Genomic DNA, 16,950 nt, shown 5'->3' with positions numbered 1-16,950 from the left:
CAAGTTCCTGCTCATGTTATGTGCGTCTTAAATAATTTTTAACCTAAAGTACATAAAACCAAAAAACGACGACTTCATCTGCAAATTAAAACGATTTGAAAGAAAGTGACGTGAAGCTCCTAAAACTACAAGCAGCCTCCGATTCCGTTAGCACCGCGCTAGGGGGCAGTAGAGCCCGCTTGTATCTGTGTAACGTTAAAGGGAGCGAAGAGTTAAGTATTCAGGGCGCTACAGGAAAATATACCACAACTCCAGTGAATAACCGTTTGTACTTGTGATTCTAGTGAATATCAGAGGTAAGATTTACACAATTAAAAGCTGATATTTGGACATAGCTTTCGCGCTCCACGGCCATTTATTTATCCTGTGAGATTAGCAAGGGGCTAACGCTAGCTAGCCTTGCAAGCTAAACGTAGCAAAAAATACAACCCAATGCTGCTACAGTGAAGCCATTATAAGTAATTATTGTTTGTGCTGTTACTTTACTGTTAAAAATCTCAAGATTTAAAGACAAGCCAGCTCATTTAACAGATAAACCAACAGGTCCCCAACAGTCCTAAATGGCTTAAATTATAATAGTATAGATTTGGAGGTGGTGAAACCATGTTACTGTTGATTCAATTCGATTCAAATTAGCTTTATTGGCATGAATGTATAACAATATTGCCAAAGCATCATACAAACTACATAAGAACAATCAACCCCATACATTTCATTTTCAGTTCAAACGTTTGTGAATTTGTATTTGGTCTCCTTTTATTCAAATTGGTTTAAAAACATGTCAAATTATTCAAATTATTAAGCACAGGTTGTCGAGATTCATTTTGTTGAATTGCTTTGTCCTCTACTGTGATCTCTCTGCTTGTCTTCCTCATATCAGCTTTGTCATCATGTCTGGTGGTCCAGCGGTGAGGGTCAGCATTGAGTCTTCCTGTGAGAAGCAGGTGCAGGAAGTGGCCCTGGATGGGACAGAGACATATGTCCCCCCTCTGTCCATGTCCCAGAACTTGGCAAAGTTGGCACAAAGGATTGACTTCAGCCAGGGATCTGACTCAGAGGAGGATGGAGGCGAAGGTGAACCCAGGGGCCGTGAGTGGGGCAAGCAGGAGCCGGAGGAAGAAGAAGGTACCTCTCAACAGAAAGCAAGGAGAATTTAGAGTCAGAGCTAGATTCTGTTAATCTGAGTGGCACCAGCTATGATTGATCCATCACTGATAACACTAGAGATCTCAGGTTGCTGCACAGCTAAGTTAAATTTTAATCTGTTATTACAGCTCTCTTTGTCAAGGTCCTCAAATGTAATGCATTGCTGGACTATTATTTTTTTATACTACAAGCTTGTCTTTTGTCCTGTCTTTTACTAATGAAAGTTAATAAAAAATCCACAACTTTTCCCCAATAAACTGTTTATGCCCTGATGTTTTAAGTTAAATGGCCCCTTATCCAGGCAGTTGGTAATCTAATTAATAAAAATAAAAAGTTAAGACTTTCACATCAAGATAAAGTAGGAACCCGATATTTAAAAAAAACATAATACAAACATATTAAGGTAAAGAGACTTTCCTTAACAGTCATTACTCACGTCCCTACCTGTAACACCTTCCTGTTATTAATACAGAATGCTCCAGTAGACATGACCCTGCACCGAATTAGCGCATATGGGTGACATGGATGGATTCAAAATAAAATATACTCTTATATAATATAACAAAGTCAAATTGATTTGGTTTTCTCTGTTAGAATAAGATCTGATTGATGGTTTCCTTACACAGGCACAGTAAAATTTCAGCCATCTCTTTGGCCCTGGGACTCGGTGCGTAACAACCTGCGCAGTGCCCTGACGGAGATGTGTGTACTCTATGATGTGCTCAGCGTGGTGAAAGAGAAGAAGTACATGGCCTTAGACCCTGTGTCTCAGGATCCAACAGCTGGCAAGGTAAACTGCTTAATAATATCACTGATAAAATATTCATGTTTCTCAAAGAGATCTGTGCACCTTCTCTCTAACACACATCCATCCACTCTCCATTCACCTTCACCTTGTGCAGACCCCCCAGGTGTTCCAGCTGATCAGTAAAAAGAAATCATTGGCCACAGCAGCACATCTCCTCTTGAAGGGAGCAGAGAAACTCAATAAGTCAGTAACCGAGAACATGGAGAACAGGAGGCAGAGGGACTTCAACTCTGAGCTGCTGCGTCTCCGCTCACAGTGGAAACTACGCAAAGTGGGTGACAAGATCCTAGGAGACCTCAGCTACAGGAGCGCAGGTGATAAGGCATCTAATGGATGTTTAGTCAAATCTGGAAAAGGGTTCTTGCAAAACAAAGTAATGGGCAGCTGTGTCTGGGGAGGTAAAGCAGGTCGTTCACGTCGAATCATCATCACAGGGTTGGTGGTTTGATTCCCACCTTCTCCTGTTCTTGGGAAAGACACTGAAACCCAAATTCCTCCCAATGGTTGGCCAGTACCCTGCGTGATAGCTTGCTGCCATTGTGTGTGTGCATGAGCAGCAAAAAACTTTAGAGAAAAGCGCTATATAAATGTAGCCATCTAACATGAGGACACCTCTTCTACCAGACAGGATAACCCCAAGCTAACATGTTTTCATTATGTATCCCTGCAGGTTCCCTTTTTCCTCACCATGGCACATTTGAGGTGATCAAGAACACAGACATTGATCTGGACAAAAAGATCCCAGAGGACTACTGCCCCCTTGATGTCCAGATACCCAGTGATTTGGAGGGATCTGCTTATATCAAGGTGAGAGGGAAACAAAACATCAGTGTTTCCTGTTAATTAACGAGACCATGGCGGCTAATTAGACCAGTCTAATTTGCTCCGCCATAGTTTCAAAATGAACCAAATATATTTTTACACGTCTCATAATAACATTTCAGACCTCTAACGTGGGCGCTGCTGTAAGCTCGCACTGACAGGCAGGTTAGCGACTTTATCCTGGAATTTTCTCTCTATAAAGAAAAGTGTTGCAGTATGAGAGTCCTACCTGAAGAGAGGCTGTGAAGTCTTCATGCTACGCGACATGAGAACCACATGCAACATAATTTATCAAATTGGGTCGGACTTGATGAATTTAGCGCAAGGATACATGTGACAACGTCCGGTTGTAAAAGTAAGGTGTTTATACAGTATAGAAATAAGATTAATTGGATTATATTCAGAGAAAGTATAAAACATATTACATGTGTCCATTAAAAGTAAGAAAAACAACAATAAAATGTTAGAGAAATTACTTTTCTCTACTTATTTTCTATTATTTAGTTTAGGTTGCTAGAAAAACATTAAAGAGAAGAATATTAAGAATTAATCACCATACTCTCTTAAAATCCTGTGGGAAACACTGAAACATGGATCAAAATGTCTCTCCACAATGACATGTTCTATTAAAATACGTCTGTGGTGATTTTGATTTTATATAGGTGAATTGTCCATCACACTCTAATTAGAAATTGGAGTTCATTTAGTTGCCACCCCCCCACCCCCCCCTGCATTTTTGTGTGAATTGCATGACAGAGGGAAAAAAAAAAAAAAAAAGATCTTGAGTGAAGTATCATCTTATAGCAGCGTAAATATTTGAGTTAGTTACATAGAATCTATTTGGTGCAGCTATAATTATTTTTTTTTATTATTATTATTATTTTTTTTTTACAGTTTCCATATCACCCACATCACCCATACACTATGTAAAATTTCATAAACATGTAGTTCAATTAGTCGAGTGCTGTTTTTGTCTTCAGGTGTCCATCCAGAAACAAGCTCCAGACATCGGTGATCTGGGAACCGTCAACCTGTTCCGGAGACCGCCAAAAACCAAAGCTGGTATGGTTCAATACACAAAGACATGTAACTGTCTGAATCTCTGTCTGTATAATTAGTAAATGTATGTCATCACTGAAATTCCCTTACTTTCTTTTCTTCCACAACCCAAATTTTTATATATATTTTTTTCTCTTTTCCCATTCTCCTCGCCTGTTCTCTCTCTGATCTTCCTGACGCCATCTCTTTTTTTACCTTTCTTTCCACCCAGGAACCCAGGCGTGGCATGTGAAGCTAGAGGCGGCTCAGAACGTTTTGCTCTGTAAGGAGATCTTTGCCCAGCTGTCCAGGGAAGCTGTTCAGATTAAATCCCAGATCCCTCACATTGTTGTGAAGAATCAGATCATCTCACAGCCGTTCCCAGGTTAGAACGCTCATGACAACATCGCCGTGAGAAAACTTCAGCACAAATACAGTCTTGTTAGACACAATCATGAGAGGATCTATGGTTGTTGCATATTTGACTTTAAAGTACACAATCTATGTGTTTTATGTCCCTATACTGTAAGTTAAGTAAGACCACTGCCCATACTATGTTCTAATAGTTCTTTATTAGTATCATACTCTAAAAGTGGAAAAGTGACATGTGATAACTGATTGTATGAAAGATTATTCCAAAACACTAAGGAAAAAGATAAAACTATTTATAGAAAGAGGTTGTTTACAGTAGTAGTTTATCTAAAGTTCAGTTTCTACCCTGGGACAAATATTATTCCTAATATTAGCATTTGAATAACTTTGAGGGGAAAAGGGAACACTAAGTGATCAAACATTGTAAATCAAACATTCCTGCCTTTTTTATCATCTCTGTGGCTCTGGAGTCTGCTTTGACAAACAGACTTGCGCCTTGTTTGTTCCTGTAATCCTACTTTATAGGTCTGCAGCTCTCCATCTCACTGTGCCACTCAACGGGAGATAAAAAGAACCATCGGGTGTCCCCAGAGAAACCCAAACCAGACGACCATCTTTACGTACTGGAACACAATCTGCATCAAATGATGAGAGAGGTGAAACACTGTGTGAAGACACTCTGCATCTCATCTGAAGCTACTGTCTAGTAGAGAGATAAGCTTATTGCAGATATATCTGTATCGGCACTTATGTCAGCTGATAAATGATAAGAAACTGAAGTATAGAAATGCTTTGAAACAGTGCACCATTCTGTAGTTTAGCTCATTCAAGTCTATCAACCAGAAAATGCTCTGCCCACTTCATTCCTAGTTCAGAATTATTAAAAAGAAACGAGTTTACAGGAACCATCACAATTTTTATTTATGATATGGCTTGTGTAAAGAAGATTATTAGCCAAAATATGATTATTGGATTTGTTTTTAAAAAATACTGTATCGGATGGTCCGTACTGTCTAGAAATGCTGGATAGTAAATTTACTTGGCTCAGCTGGAAACCTTTTTACAACCAGTTTGACTTTTGTTCACAGGATACAATTCCCATTACAGGGATAAGACTGGAAATATAAATAGATGCCAAACTACGATCTGAAAATATTTAAACAGCAAAATTACAGTTTTACTTTAGTTCAGTTCAGTCTTTTTTGTCAGCCATGGGAAATGTGCTTACACCAAAGCAGACGGGAGACGCCCTGCAACACATTTGAACAAAGATAAATAGCTCCCCAAACATCTAGAAAACCACCATCAGTACAAGTCTTTCCTTTATTCATAATGGTTTAATTTAATCAGTTATCATTTAATTTAACAACCTTGTCTCTGTTACAGTTCCACAAGCAACAGCTGAGCTCTGTGGTGATGCCACATCCTGCTACTGCCCCTTTTGGCCATAAACGCCAGCGACTAGCAGGGCCGCAGGCCTACGACAAAGCTGAAATCTCCAACTTGCAGCAGAATGAGGGGCTTCTGGAGAAGATCATCAAACAGGCCAAACACATCTTCCTACGTAGCAGGTAACTTTGGTTGTGCCATCTATGATTTTATGTGAGGACTGATCTGATCACAAAAACAATTGGCAGTGACATTTTGTCGCAGCCAATACTCATTCATCTATTCAACTATGTATTACCACAGGAAATACTATGTAAATGTACTGTACGTAATCCAAGCAGAAGTGCTAGGTTTATTATGTCATGTTTTGCAAATAGTTAAGACGTCTTGAAAATTAGTAATATTTAGGCCACATGATATGACACTCTCTTACGTGCTCTTCACTATTTGCAATGCCAGATTTGGCCAAAAGGTGGCTTACTTTGTTCTCTTTGATCTCAAGAAAATTCATTTTGAAGCTAAAATTGTAATCCTTATTTGATATTTATGTTATATTATATTGATGTTTACGTTTGTGATCACCAGGACGGCGCGGACCATCGACAGCCTGGCCAGCCGAATAGAAGACCCCCAGATCCAGGCTCACTGGTCCAATATCAACGATGTGTATGAGTCCAGTGTTAAGGTGCTCATCACCTCTCAGGGCTACGAGCAAATCTGCAAGTAAGTGGAGGAGAAGAGGGAAGGATAAAGGAAGAACCAGAGCAGAGAGAGACATGCAAGATACAGAGGAGAACCTGCTAATATATTTATGAGCAGCTGTGGGTATCTGCAGACTGTTTAATAACTTTTCAAATTATGTAAATTGAAAGCTATGAAATTTATTCGGAGGCCTGTTTAGCATGATTAACAGGTTTATTTTCAATTTAGCTTTCAATTTCGCTTTAATCCCATTCTAAAATTAGAAATGGCAGTGACCGAGCCTTGCATGACTGTAACGTACAGGGACCAGTCTGTTTTAATAAGAGGCATTGTTTTTATTCCCTCATTCTGTATTTTATTACAGGCACATGTTTGGTCTCATTCCACTTGACTGAGGCGTATGATCCCTCTCCCATCTGTTTTGTGTGTTTAGGTCCATTCAGCTGCAGCTGAACATCGGTGTTGAGCAAATCAGAGTGGTGCACAGAGATGGACGTGTCGTCACACTGTCGCACCAGGAACAGGAGTTGCAGGACTTCCTCCTCTCACAGGTTTCACAGTTAACTATTAACCACACAGTTTGCTGAAAGCTGTATGTAGGATTGTAGTTCTGTTGCGTATTGAGCTCAAAACAGTGTGATACAAATGGTTTTTTTTTTACGTTTTGTGTCACTTTTTAAAGTCACATGTATCACTGCCTCCTTTTTTCCATCTTGTTGTTACAGATGTCGCAGCATCAGGTGCATGCTGTTCAGCAGCTGGCCAAAGTGATGGGCTGGCATGTCTTAAGCTTCAGTAACCATGTAGGCCTGGGCCCAGTGGAGAGCATTGGAAATGCCTCTGCTGTCACTGTTGCCTCTCCCAATGGAGAGTATGCCATCTCAGGTGAGACGGGTGAGGTTGTTTATGAGGAGAAAATGCTCACTAAGACCTTCTCTGTTTGTTTTTCAGTCTTTCAGTGGTGCCAATGTATATTCATGAAAAAAGCATGATCATACATATTGTAAAGATCCAGGCAGGAAGTTCTTGTGTAGATTTTTAAGAAAATTACACAACATATCAGTTTTGAAACATGTTAAAAATCAGCTACTTGTGAAGTTTTATTATTGCCATTATGGTGCAGTTTTCTTAGTCCACTAAATGAATTGCCAGATCCAGTGCAGCTAACTAGCTCGAAAGCTAAACAATGTTGACCTATCAGTTTCATTGGGTTTTTGGGTCAGTATCTCAGAATCAAACAAGGACTTCCCTCTAGACTCATCAATGTGCACTGACAACAGTCATGGTGGGAGAAATAATAACATTTTTGCTACCAAAATTAACCCTAATTGACCAGAATGTGATGCATTAAAGATCAGACCTGTTGCATTTTGTGTTAATGGACTACACTTTTTTTTCCTGAATAAGGGTATCAGCTCTTGAATTGCTCTCACTAATTACATGTGTAGAGCTGAATCTAACTAGGCCACACCCTAGTCTCTTGTGGTTGTGGAAAATTTTAGAGAAGTAGGAAATCGCTCAAGATGAAAGAAGACAGGTTAATACAAGCTGAGGAATCAGTAAGAAAGCAAATCAAAACACATCACCGCAACCTCCTGGAATGTATCATGTCAACATTATATTTATGTTAACTAACATTACAGAGTATTTTAAGGCAGTTAAAAATAAAGTAATACTGAATATCCTCATAACCTGAAATTACCAAGAATATTATTAACATATTTTAGTCACTAATACAGTGTCTGTATCTGTTTGTCTATTCAGTGCGTAACGGCCCAGAAAGCGGGTGCAAAGTTTTGGTCCAGTTCTCCCGCAGCCAGATCAAAGATCTGCCAAAGAGCGATGTCATCCAGGACGCCAAGTGGTGTCACCTCAGAGGGCCATGCAAAGAGGTTCACTGGAGCAAGATGGAGGGACGAAACTTTGTCTACAAGATGGAGCTCCTCATGGCTGCACTGACTCCCTGTCCTTAGATACAGCCTCGGCGTCATCATTTGTACAAAATGTGACTTTTACTTCGTGTACACTTTTTCCCAACTCATAGACTTTCTGAACACGGCCATAAACTCCTTTCAACCTCCAGTAGTGTCTGTTGACTGCTCTGTCTTTGATAGGTTTGGAGTGTATGTATACCTCAAAACAGTTTGATACAAAATAAAAAAAAACAGCCTGTCATTATGTATTTGTGCTGATTTGTCATGTCATCATAAGAATAAAGCTATGAATTTGATGTTTTCTAAGGACGTCTGGTAAACACTTCAATGTTTTCTTATTAGGAATGCGTTTTTGTAGCCTTGTGTTATCCTCATCACAGCAACAGCGTTTTTCTTTTAGTGTGATTCATCAGGTTTAAGCAAGATCCATGATGAGTGAGGTTTTAGTTCTACCATCCAACGGGTTTAAAATATCACAATCCTATGGAATCACTTTTTTAAAATCAACAGTCCTTTGTTTTTTTGAGTTGTTGCTTTTTGAAAACGTTAATCTCAAGACCTGAAAAGTAGTAATTTGTTTCTCCATCTATTATCACTTCATCTAAAGTCTGAGACGGGACTACCTGCTGCATAATTCTAAAAGTTTTTCCAAAGCTTGATTCAAGTTCTGATGATTGCTGTGTAGAAGGCAAGCAGAGTAAAAGAAAAGGACAATGACTTTGCTTAGACAATAAATATAGTATGTATTTTTCTATGGCATGTAAAATATTTACATTCAATCCAGTGTCATCAGCAGTGAGCTGTAAATGCATGCGTATTCAATACAAATTGTAAACATATAACTCGTTGAACTAAAACAATTACTCACTTATTTTATATACACAATACCTACATTTAAAAAAACTAGTCCTTGTTGCAGAGTTTGATGAACAGTCTCTGGTGTGTTTTCATGCCTGGTATGATGCACAGTTAGACGTCCATCAAAGAGGCTGCAGCTCTGTTGCATCATTTTCTGCATAAAGGTTGAATTGAACTTAGTCAATACAGAAACGTTCACACAACATACTGCTGTAACAAAGCTATAATAAAACTTTGCAGACCTTTGTACTCTTAACACACCCATTCATAGAAGCAATACATAACTTCAACCCACGTTCACACCCACCAAACAGTATTCATACAATTCACACAATGATGCAGCAGTAAGGAATCAGCTGAGTAAACAATGAGGTTCACGTCAAAAAAACCTCTTGTTCGTATAAAGAGATGATTAACATCCTTCATTTAATATCCTTGTTTAAAATGTATTTTGTCCATGATCCTGAATAGCTAATCTTATGTAGACAATCTTTTTATTGACCCTGTTCACCAAGCTACTGTAATAACTCCCACTGAGTTATTACAGTAGCTTGTGTGAGTGAAGTTAATTTTTATCTTGTGAGAGTTTAATCCTTAATGTAAAGGTCATCGTGATGGTGTTTCATACAACCTGTGCATGTACTTAATAAACTTATTTTTCATGTTGCTTTACCTGGCATCTCTTTCCTGCGTTTCCATGCCACGATCTTCCTGTAGACCTTGTCCAGTAGCCACATTACCAGCATGAGAAGGCCAGTCAAACAGGCCAGTGCCAAGGCAGAGACAGACAGGTACTGAAGGTCCTCATACAGCACCTCTGGAGGACAAGGACACAGGAGACTTATTTACTTAGTGCAAAAAAGCCTTAGGCACAGGCTATTATTTACCAGCGATACAAACACAAAATAAATATGTTAGGAATGCAGCTTGTATGCAGAGATGAGGTAACACAATAGCAAGAAGGCAATTACCACGTGTCAGTAAATAATAAGAAATAATAATAAAAATCATCCAGTGTATCTTACACTTTAATTTTTTTAACGCAACAATCCCATATCAGTTTATGTTTTTCAAAGATAGACAGAAAAATATTTGTGTTGTTTACTGATGAATAACTTTGATAAACTCAAAATCCCTGCTTTCAGATCTGAAAGGCACATAGTAGAAATGACACACAGAATGCCAGACGCACTCACCGTTCACTTTCAGGACAAAGCCAGCATCCTTGCTGCTTCCTGCTGTTTCTGTGACAGTGACCTGGTAGTATCCAGCATCTGCCAGGCGCAGGTCTGACAGGCCCATAGAGCCATTGTTGTAGTGCTGCACTCTGCTACTGTAATCCACCGTTATGTTAGTGTACAACCCCGGCTGCCATGTCCCTATGGTGCGGCTCACCGCTCCTGACATAAAGGTCCATTGTATGGTGGGGATCCCATCGCAGGTAATATCCACCGAGAAAAACACATCCTCCTGCACTGACCTGGTGAGGCTCTTCTGGGGAGAATGGATGGAGATGGCTCCAGCTTCCAAAGTGAAAAGAATTAAGAGATATAGATTATAGATTCACTATGAAATGTATACTGGAGAAGAAAACAAATACATACATCTGTATAATAATAATAACACATATAATATAAGATATGGTGCAAAAACTTATATATATGTAAAGGTAAAGATAGATTTAGCTTTGACATCAGATTGCACAAAATATTGTACACTACGTGATAAACACCTTTCACACTTAGTTAATGATCAACCTTTATCCAGATAGGACAGTAATTACAGCATAAACGCTGCAATGTATAACACAGTCCAGCTCCATAAAAATAAAATATTTGACCTCACAGGTTTTTCCCTTCATGACAGTTAGTTATGTCTCTGACTAAACACTGTGACTAATGCATTCACTTCTATGTAAAGAATATAATGTGCTATCCTGTGCTGTAGAAAAGAAACTTGTTAAACAAGCTGAGAAGTACTAATTTGAATAGAAACAGTAATACTGGCCTTGTGACTGTTTTGGCCACCCCTCATCAAATAGTTTCTCAGGAGTTTCATTGTGGGATCTGGTTCTGCTGGTGGTGTGTTTGCTTAATGAGTCAAAGGTAAAAAATTACACCTGAGAATGCCAATGCTGACTAAGAAACAACACAGCGTGGGGAAAGTCTGATATCCTATAGATAAATAGATAAATTTTACCATAGATCTGTGTGAACCAATCTATTTAACACATGCTCTTAGGAGCTGTGTTAGTTTAGCCAATTTTATTTCCAAAGACACTGGACATGGTGTAATTATTCTGTGCAACTTGACTTGCGTTTGTAAAGAATCAGATCCCTAAGGTACTGAGACCTTGGGTGCAGAACAGGACATTCTGATGTTTACATGTACACAGCCATTTGTACATACTAGTGTTGTGATCTACTTAGCAATGGTATGCAACCTGAGAAAAGTTCTATCTTTAGTTTTCATTCTTCCCAGGTTCTCTATTTAAGTTCCTATTGAAAGGGTTGGATCGTCATCGTGTGGACTTTGTCCTGAACTAATATAGGATTGCCATATATGCATGCTCTCAAACCCACTAGTCAAATACGTTGGAATTCTTACCTAGGTGACACATATAAAGTGCGATGCTGAGAAACACAGCAACATCTTGTACATCCCAGAGCCTGAAATGCCACATTAGAATCCCAGACCCATTAGTCGAACTGTAGTAGAATAATGTCCTCCAGGTTATTTCACATTCTGAAGCATTCTTTTCTCTGTCTTTCTCCCTCCAAAACAGCCTTTCCTCGTTCCCAGGGTTTTCCTTTTCCACTGTCCTTTTTCCTCCTTATTTTTGTTCTGTGAAGTGAAGAAATGCTGGAGTTTCCCTCCTCTCTCAGGACTGTGCTGGATTTCTCTTCATAGCTGCGCAAGTTAGTGCCAGCCAGCCGACACCTATCAGACAGGTTGAGCCAGAGATTAATAAGCCAACATGTACTCAGCGTTCTGTGATCTCACACACACACACAAAAACACACTTAGGGGAAGAAAAACTGTAGCGCAAACAGACATATATCCTTCTCAGTTTACTTACCCCTCCCGTGTCCAACAAACACTGACCTGTATAGCAGACACACTATCACAAAATGAAACCAGGATAGGTTGAATCATCCAGTATTCATTCTGTGACAAAACATGTCAAACAGGAAGTTTGAATTCACAGGAATGCACCAAGACACACAACCCACAGTAAACACAGTAACAATGAACTGACATTTCAATTTAGAAGGCATACTATATGCTGCTATGGCCATATTGGAATGGGGAATAATGAGCCTTTTCATTGAAGGAAATATTAATTTGGTGACTTTGGTTGATTGTAAATGAGTTTGTCATTGAACGAAGCCGTTAGAAAGGATGAACAATCCCCAAGTTCAAAAATGTGATACTTTAGCCTACCAAACAGAATCAGAAATAAACCCTTGTATTTATACTCTTTGCTTTATTTATATAAATTACACTGCAATACTTGACGATTAAGAATTTTGTATAACAAAAAAAACTTACTATGCCAAATATTGAACTTGAATCAGAAAAACTAAAGATTTAAGTTGACTTTAAGAATTCAAAAATATCTATTGGAAAATGCTAACGGTAGCTATTCTATTTCTTTTGCTGTTTTTAGTTTATTTTAGGATAATTAAATGAGCTTGGATTTTCTTTAAAAGTTCAGAATTAATGCGCCAACAATAGATTTTGGCCATAGAAGGATAAACTGCAGCCTACCTAAATGTTTTCACAGGCGAAACTGTCTTTCATGTTTTGTTCGTGGATTTAATTTAACAATCGTCTGTGTAGCTAGCTAAACGACTGCGTAAACAGTTGACGTTACGTAATTCTGCGCACGTTCGTACGTAAACTAGCTTACATCGTTTTGGAAGTGCGACACAGGAGTAATTACCGGAGCAGCAGAGTCGAAGACGATGTTTAGTAAGTTCATTTTTATTGACCAACTTAACGTGTTTTTTGTAGATACAATAATAACATTAACGATTAGCATAAGGAGAATTGAGAAGCCAACTTGTTGACGGGTTTAATTTGGTTTTTCACCGCTGCAACCGTGTTTTTATGAACGTTAAGCTAACGTGACCTTAGCCAAGTTTAAGCTAATTGGTAGCTAGCATGTCCACATTAATTTATTTTGTTTCTTGCTTATATATTTTTTTGTAGAATGAAAACTCAGTTGTGTCAATACTTCTCGTTAGGGTGGCAGTGGACGGTCTCTCTATATATTGTTTAGTCCTTTTCTAGCCGCGCTAACGGCGGGTTAAGGTTAACTTCATGTTAATTAACTTCACCTTCGTGTCCACATGATGATAAGTAACGTTACGTTACTTAGCTGTATTTCACAACTGAGTTTGTGATGGACTCAAGTGCATGTTTGTCATAACTTAGTTTGTCACGAAGTTATTTAGCACATTCAAATAACAGGCCCGTACTTTGATACCTAGTTATCGGTTTTGCTGATAAGATATTTGACCAAGAACGTGACCTTACTGCATCTATTTTAAGTTGGTACGTTAACCTTAACTACTGCGGGTGAGTGGTGGCGGTGTAGGGACACAGTTTTGACTAATTGACACTGTTGATGTTTATGTTGAGGTTATTGCAGTCATTACTGAACGTTTGCTTTGCAAAGCTGTTTACCTGATAACGCCTGTGGTTTTTTTATTAGACATTGCAAGGTTAAATGTTAAACAGTCCGTTATTATTTGCCTTGAATAGTTATATCTTCTGTTCTGGATGAGTACAGGTAAATTATAACTATTTATTGATTACATTATGGAGTTTTTCTCACCTTGTGTGAGACGAAAGGCCGTTAAGTGTGCAGTTAACTCTCCTCTCCACTAGAGACTGGTAGAGGAGCTCTGTTTGTTGTGAAGTGAGTATTTACCAATCGTAAAACAATCTTTCCCTCAACGTACACAAACTCGTTACGCGTCATTAAGTTAAATTGAAATAATATACAAGAATAATATATATCTGACATGTCTGTAAAAATAAATTTGATTTAATTTGTTGTTTCTAGTCGTCCGCTATAGATTGGACTAAAGCGTACCACGTGTTCAGGAACACACAAGAAGGCGCGTTTACAAACACTAGTTAAATATAAATATCGCAACAAAATAGCACCGGTGATACATTATGTCAAATGTACTATGTTGTCTAGTACATTGCACTAAACTCAAATGTATGTTTTTAAAAAATGTTTATGTTCCAACCCCTCAGTGAGAGTCCCGGTGCGAGGAATCACCTCCTTATCCCTGACCTTTTCTCAGTATCGCTTCTCGGCCTTTTGGCTAAGATCAAGTGTAGTATCTGTTCTTATCAGTTTAATATCTGATACGTCCCCTACCCGGGGACCATATATTAAATTGATTTTTGGAGCAGGGAGATGGAATAGGGGCTTGCTCCGTCCACTCCACGCATCGACCTGGTATTGCAGTATCTCCAGGACCGGTGCACCCCCTTTCTATGTTCACAAATAAAATCAGCTTAATAGTTCACTGTTCAGGTCACATTTGGTGCAATGGTTGTTCAAGGCAGTGCAATTCAGGTTGTTAATCCAAGTTAATGTAGTAATATATTACAACATACCCCATCGTAATTAAGTTTTGCATTCATAAGTGTATTCAAGTAATATAAGCCAATTGGACTCATTATTTAGAAGGAGAGCTTTTATGTAAAAAAGAAAAAAAAAAAAAATATATATATATATCACCTCTAATACATTGGGTGTAAGCATAATTTTAATATTATGGCTGAATAAAGTGACGTTCATTTTAACTACTTATTGAGGGATATCAGAATTAGCTTTATTGCCAATTAGGTTTACACATACAAAGAATTTGCTTTAGTGACTTTGTGCATAATAATAAACATAAAATATATAAATATAAAATTGACAAGATGCAAAGAAGAGGATAGGGGCTTGTTCCATCCACTCCATGTGTCAACTTGGTATTTCAGTTAGGGTTTTCTGATCGGTGGTCTCTATAAAGGCCAATCAGAAGTGCCGATCAGATGACGCAATACTTATTATTATATATGATTGTTGAGTTGAAGGCTATCAAAAGTGAGCTGCAATCCTCAGCTGAAAATGTATACGCGTGTGTGTGTTGTTCTCTGCCTGGTTGAGCCATGAGTTTGGGTGGTAACGTCACAGTCATGAGCTAATTGGGTGTCGGGGAGCTGCACCTTAGTATAACATCGGGTGATGTTTGTGTGCAGTTGTCTGGTTGTTGGTCTAATGTTTACTGTATGACACACTATGAATTTCCAAAAGGACTAATAAATATGTATCATCTATCAATTTACACAGCTGATCCTGTTACAGGATGTATGTTGTTGCTGTTAACCATATACATAGCAACAGCTTGGTCATTTGCCAGTTTGTTACGCACACTTAGTTAAAACTAATACAGCCTAATATAACAGTCCTGTAATAAATCCTCTCTTTAACAGTTTTAGAGAAGTATTACTTCAACTGCATGATCATTTTGAAGGCTGCAGTTTATTGTGGTGTTGAACTGTATTGTGTTCTACAAAACAGCATGGCCAGTGTTGTTCACACTCCAGAGCAGTAGGTGGCAGTAGCTGGAATGTCAGTTGCTCACCATCAGTGAACAAAGAAAGAGGAAGTGGTTGAAATGTGAGGGGGGAGGAAAGTCTGGTGTATGTGTTTTTATTCTTTTCTCTGAATTACAAATGTGAATCAAACTACTTTTGATTACAATATGATTCAGCTTTGACTCACTTGAACTTGCTGTTGAGCTGGACTCATTTGTTTGCGGTAAATAGATACAACTGGTGATTTTAGGTTAGCTTTAGATGTGGAAATACAGCATTGCATGCTGGGAAATGTAGCCATTATTTGTAAAGTAAAATGTAAATAATCGTTTTCAGCCTTAATACAGAAATGTTTCTTCTGTATTAAAGTACTGCAGATTCACACACAACCCATAGCCTCTGGTTTAGGTAATTTATAGATGGTCAGCACCCTCAGTCTGCATGGTATGTCTGTGAAAGACCTCCTCGCCTCTGATCTGTACAACTCATACTTACCTGGCAGGGGAGATACCATGATCAAGAAGGTGGTTCACCCAGGGTGAGGCTTAGCCATTGCACTCCGGTTGAGCTGACCTCTGCGAATTCCCCAAATGTGGGAATCTCGACTGCATAATTTCTGGTAGTGGGGGACTGCGTTCGCGCTCTCCCCTGATAACATGTGAAATGAAAACCCAAAGCAAGTGTTTGTTATATGTTATAAATTAGACTAGGGGTGTGATGTCAAGTGCTGTGAAGCTTTTGACATTTCATTAAAAGTAGGGATGAATATCATGTCATGTGTGTGCCGCTGTTTAAGAAGCAAAATTAAAACCTGTGATAATATAATTAATATGGCAATATCCAGCGTAACATTTCCCCCATATCTGTGCAAATAGCTCAGAGTTTTACTGGCCCCTTGTATATTTTTACTTGTGTGTTTCCTTAACTGTTACATTATTGATTTATACATTCTAATAATTCATCCAAACAACAAAGAACAGAATCATTTTCTTATTATAACATTTCAAAGATTGGAATATATATTTTTTGATTTCATTCATATAAATACATTTGTTGAGAGCTGTGAATCTTTCACTGCAGGCTCCTCCTTTCTGCCTCCTTGAGCCACCTCTTCACTACTGGCATAGCACTGAAGTGCTGTCTTGACCCTCCAGGCTAATGAAGAGCAACCTTGTCAGTGTGTGAACACTCACGTTGCCCTCTCCAGTCAGTCTTTGTTCACTTTATGGCACTGAAGCCCCTCTCGACCGATGCTGTGGATATAAG

The 16,950-nt window shown here is 38.7% G+C and overlaps 2 protein-coding genes and 2 non-coding genes across 7 annotated transcripts; 3 read left to right on the top strand and 1 right to left on the bottom strand.

Moving 5' to 3' along the window:
* Window positions 1–106: 106 nt before the first annotated feature.
* med17 (mediator complex subunit 17) lies at window positions 107–8,455 on the top strand. Its single transcript, XM_038692237.1, has 13 exons — window positions 107–296; window positions 881–1,125; window positions 1,773–1,936; window positions 2,049–2,268; window positions 2,625–2,761; window positions 3,757–3,838; window positions 4,047–4,199; window positions 4,712–4,842; window positions 5,573–5,757; window positions 6,161–6,298; window positions 6,711–6,828; window positions 7,003–7,162; window positions 8,042–8,455. Exons 2-13 carry the CDS (start codon window positions 891–893, stop codon window positions 8,248–8,250), a joined length of 1,932 nt encoding a protein of 643 aa, XP_038548165.1. The 5' UTR covers window positions 107–296; window positions 881–890; the 3' UTR covers window positions 8,251–8,455.
* A 183-nt stretch (window positions 8,456–8,638) lies between these two features.
* On the bottom strand, window positions 8,639–12,898 carry LOC119882250 (V-set and transmembrane domain-containing protein 5-like). 4 transcript variants are annotated; one of them, XR_005440479.1, is made up of 6 exons: window positions 12,149–12,272; window positions 11,677–12,009; window positions 10,266–10,592; window positions 9,743–9,886; window positions 9,104–9,223; window positions 8,639–8,888 (listed from the first exon to the last, which is right to left on the bottom strand). XR_005440479.1 is itself a non-coding variant. In XM_038692240.1 (6 exons), the coding sequence occupies exons 3-6, from the start codon at window positions 11,750–11,752 to the stop codon at window positions 9,192–9,194; spliced, it is 579 nt and encodes a 192-aa protein (XP_038548168.1). In that variant the 5' UTR covers window positions 11,753–12,009; window positions 12,149–12,237; window positions 12,841–12,898; the 3' UTR covers window positions 8,930–9,191. The 4 variants fall into 4 exon arrangements, 3 of the variants coding, with proteins under 3 accessions (XP_038548168.1, XP_038548170.1, XP_038548167.1); XM_038692240.1 differs by lacking the exon at window positions 8,639–8,888 and adding an exon at window positions 12,841–12,898 and having other exon boundaries at window positions 8,930–9,223; window positions 12,149–12,237; XM_038692242.1 differs by lacking the exon at window positions 8,639–8,888 and adding an exon at window positions 12,841–12,898 and having other exon boundaries at window positions 8,930–9,223; window positions 12,175–12,237.
* A 1,496-nt stretch (window positions 12,899–14,394) lies between these two features.
* LOC119883655 lies at window positions 14,395–14,585 on the top strand. Its single transcript, XR_005440725.1, has one exon. It is a non-coding gene; the product is annotated as a U2 spliceosomal RNA (small nuclear RNA).
* Window positions 14,586–16,171: 1,586 nt separating this feature from the next.
* On the top strand, window positions 16,172–16,335 carry LOC119883646. Its single transcript, XR_005440718.1, has one exon. It is a non-coding gene; the product is annotated as a U1 spliceosomal RNA (small nuclear RNA).
* The last annotated feature ends 615 nt before the right edge of the window (window positions 16,336–16,950 follow it).

The sequence above is a fragment of the Micropterus salmoides genome, unplaced genomic scaffold (genome assembly GCF_014851395.1).
Source record: "Micropterus salmoides isolate LMB-PRFRI ecotype aquatic unplaced genomic scaffold, ASM1485139v1 Ms_hic_scaffold_3, whole genome shotgun sequence".
In the NCBI taxonomy this organism is placed as follows: domain Eukaryota; kingdom Metazoa; phylum Chordata; class Actinopteri; order Centrarchiformes; family Centrarchidae; genus Micropterus; species Micropterus salmoides.
The sequence above is the reverse complement of the archived record's forward strand: the minus strand, read 5'-3'. Positions and strand labels throughout refer to the sequence as shown.

Excerpts from the sequence above, each read along its gene's own strand:
- med17 (XM_038692237.1), top strand. The coding sequence starts at position 891 with ATGTCTGGTGGTCCAGCGGTGAGGGTCAGCATTGAGTCTTCCTGTGAG. Across the intron at positions 4,843-5,572 it reads TGCATCAAATGATGAGAGAG|TTCCACAAGCAACAGCTGAG; the intron begins GTGAAACACTGT and ends TCTCTGTTACAG. Across the intron at positions 5,758-6,160 it reads CACATCTTCCTACGTAGCAG|GACGGCGCGGACCATCGACA; the intron begins GTAACTTTGGTT and ends TGTGATCACCAG.
- LOC119882250 (XM_038692240.1), bottom strand. The coding sequence starts at position 11,752 with ATGTGGCATTTCAGGCTCTGGGATGTACAAGATGTTGCTGTGTTTCTC. Across the intron at positions 10,593-11,676 it reads ACTTTATATGTGTCACCTAG|CTGGAGCCATCTCCATCCAT; the intron begins GTAAGAATTCCA and ends TCACTTTGGAAG. Across the intron at positions 9,224-9,742 it reads ACGCAGGAAAGAGATGCCAG|AAAATGATGCAACAGAGCTG; the intron begins GTAAAGCAACAT and ends ACCTTTATGCAG.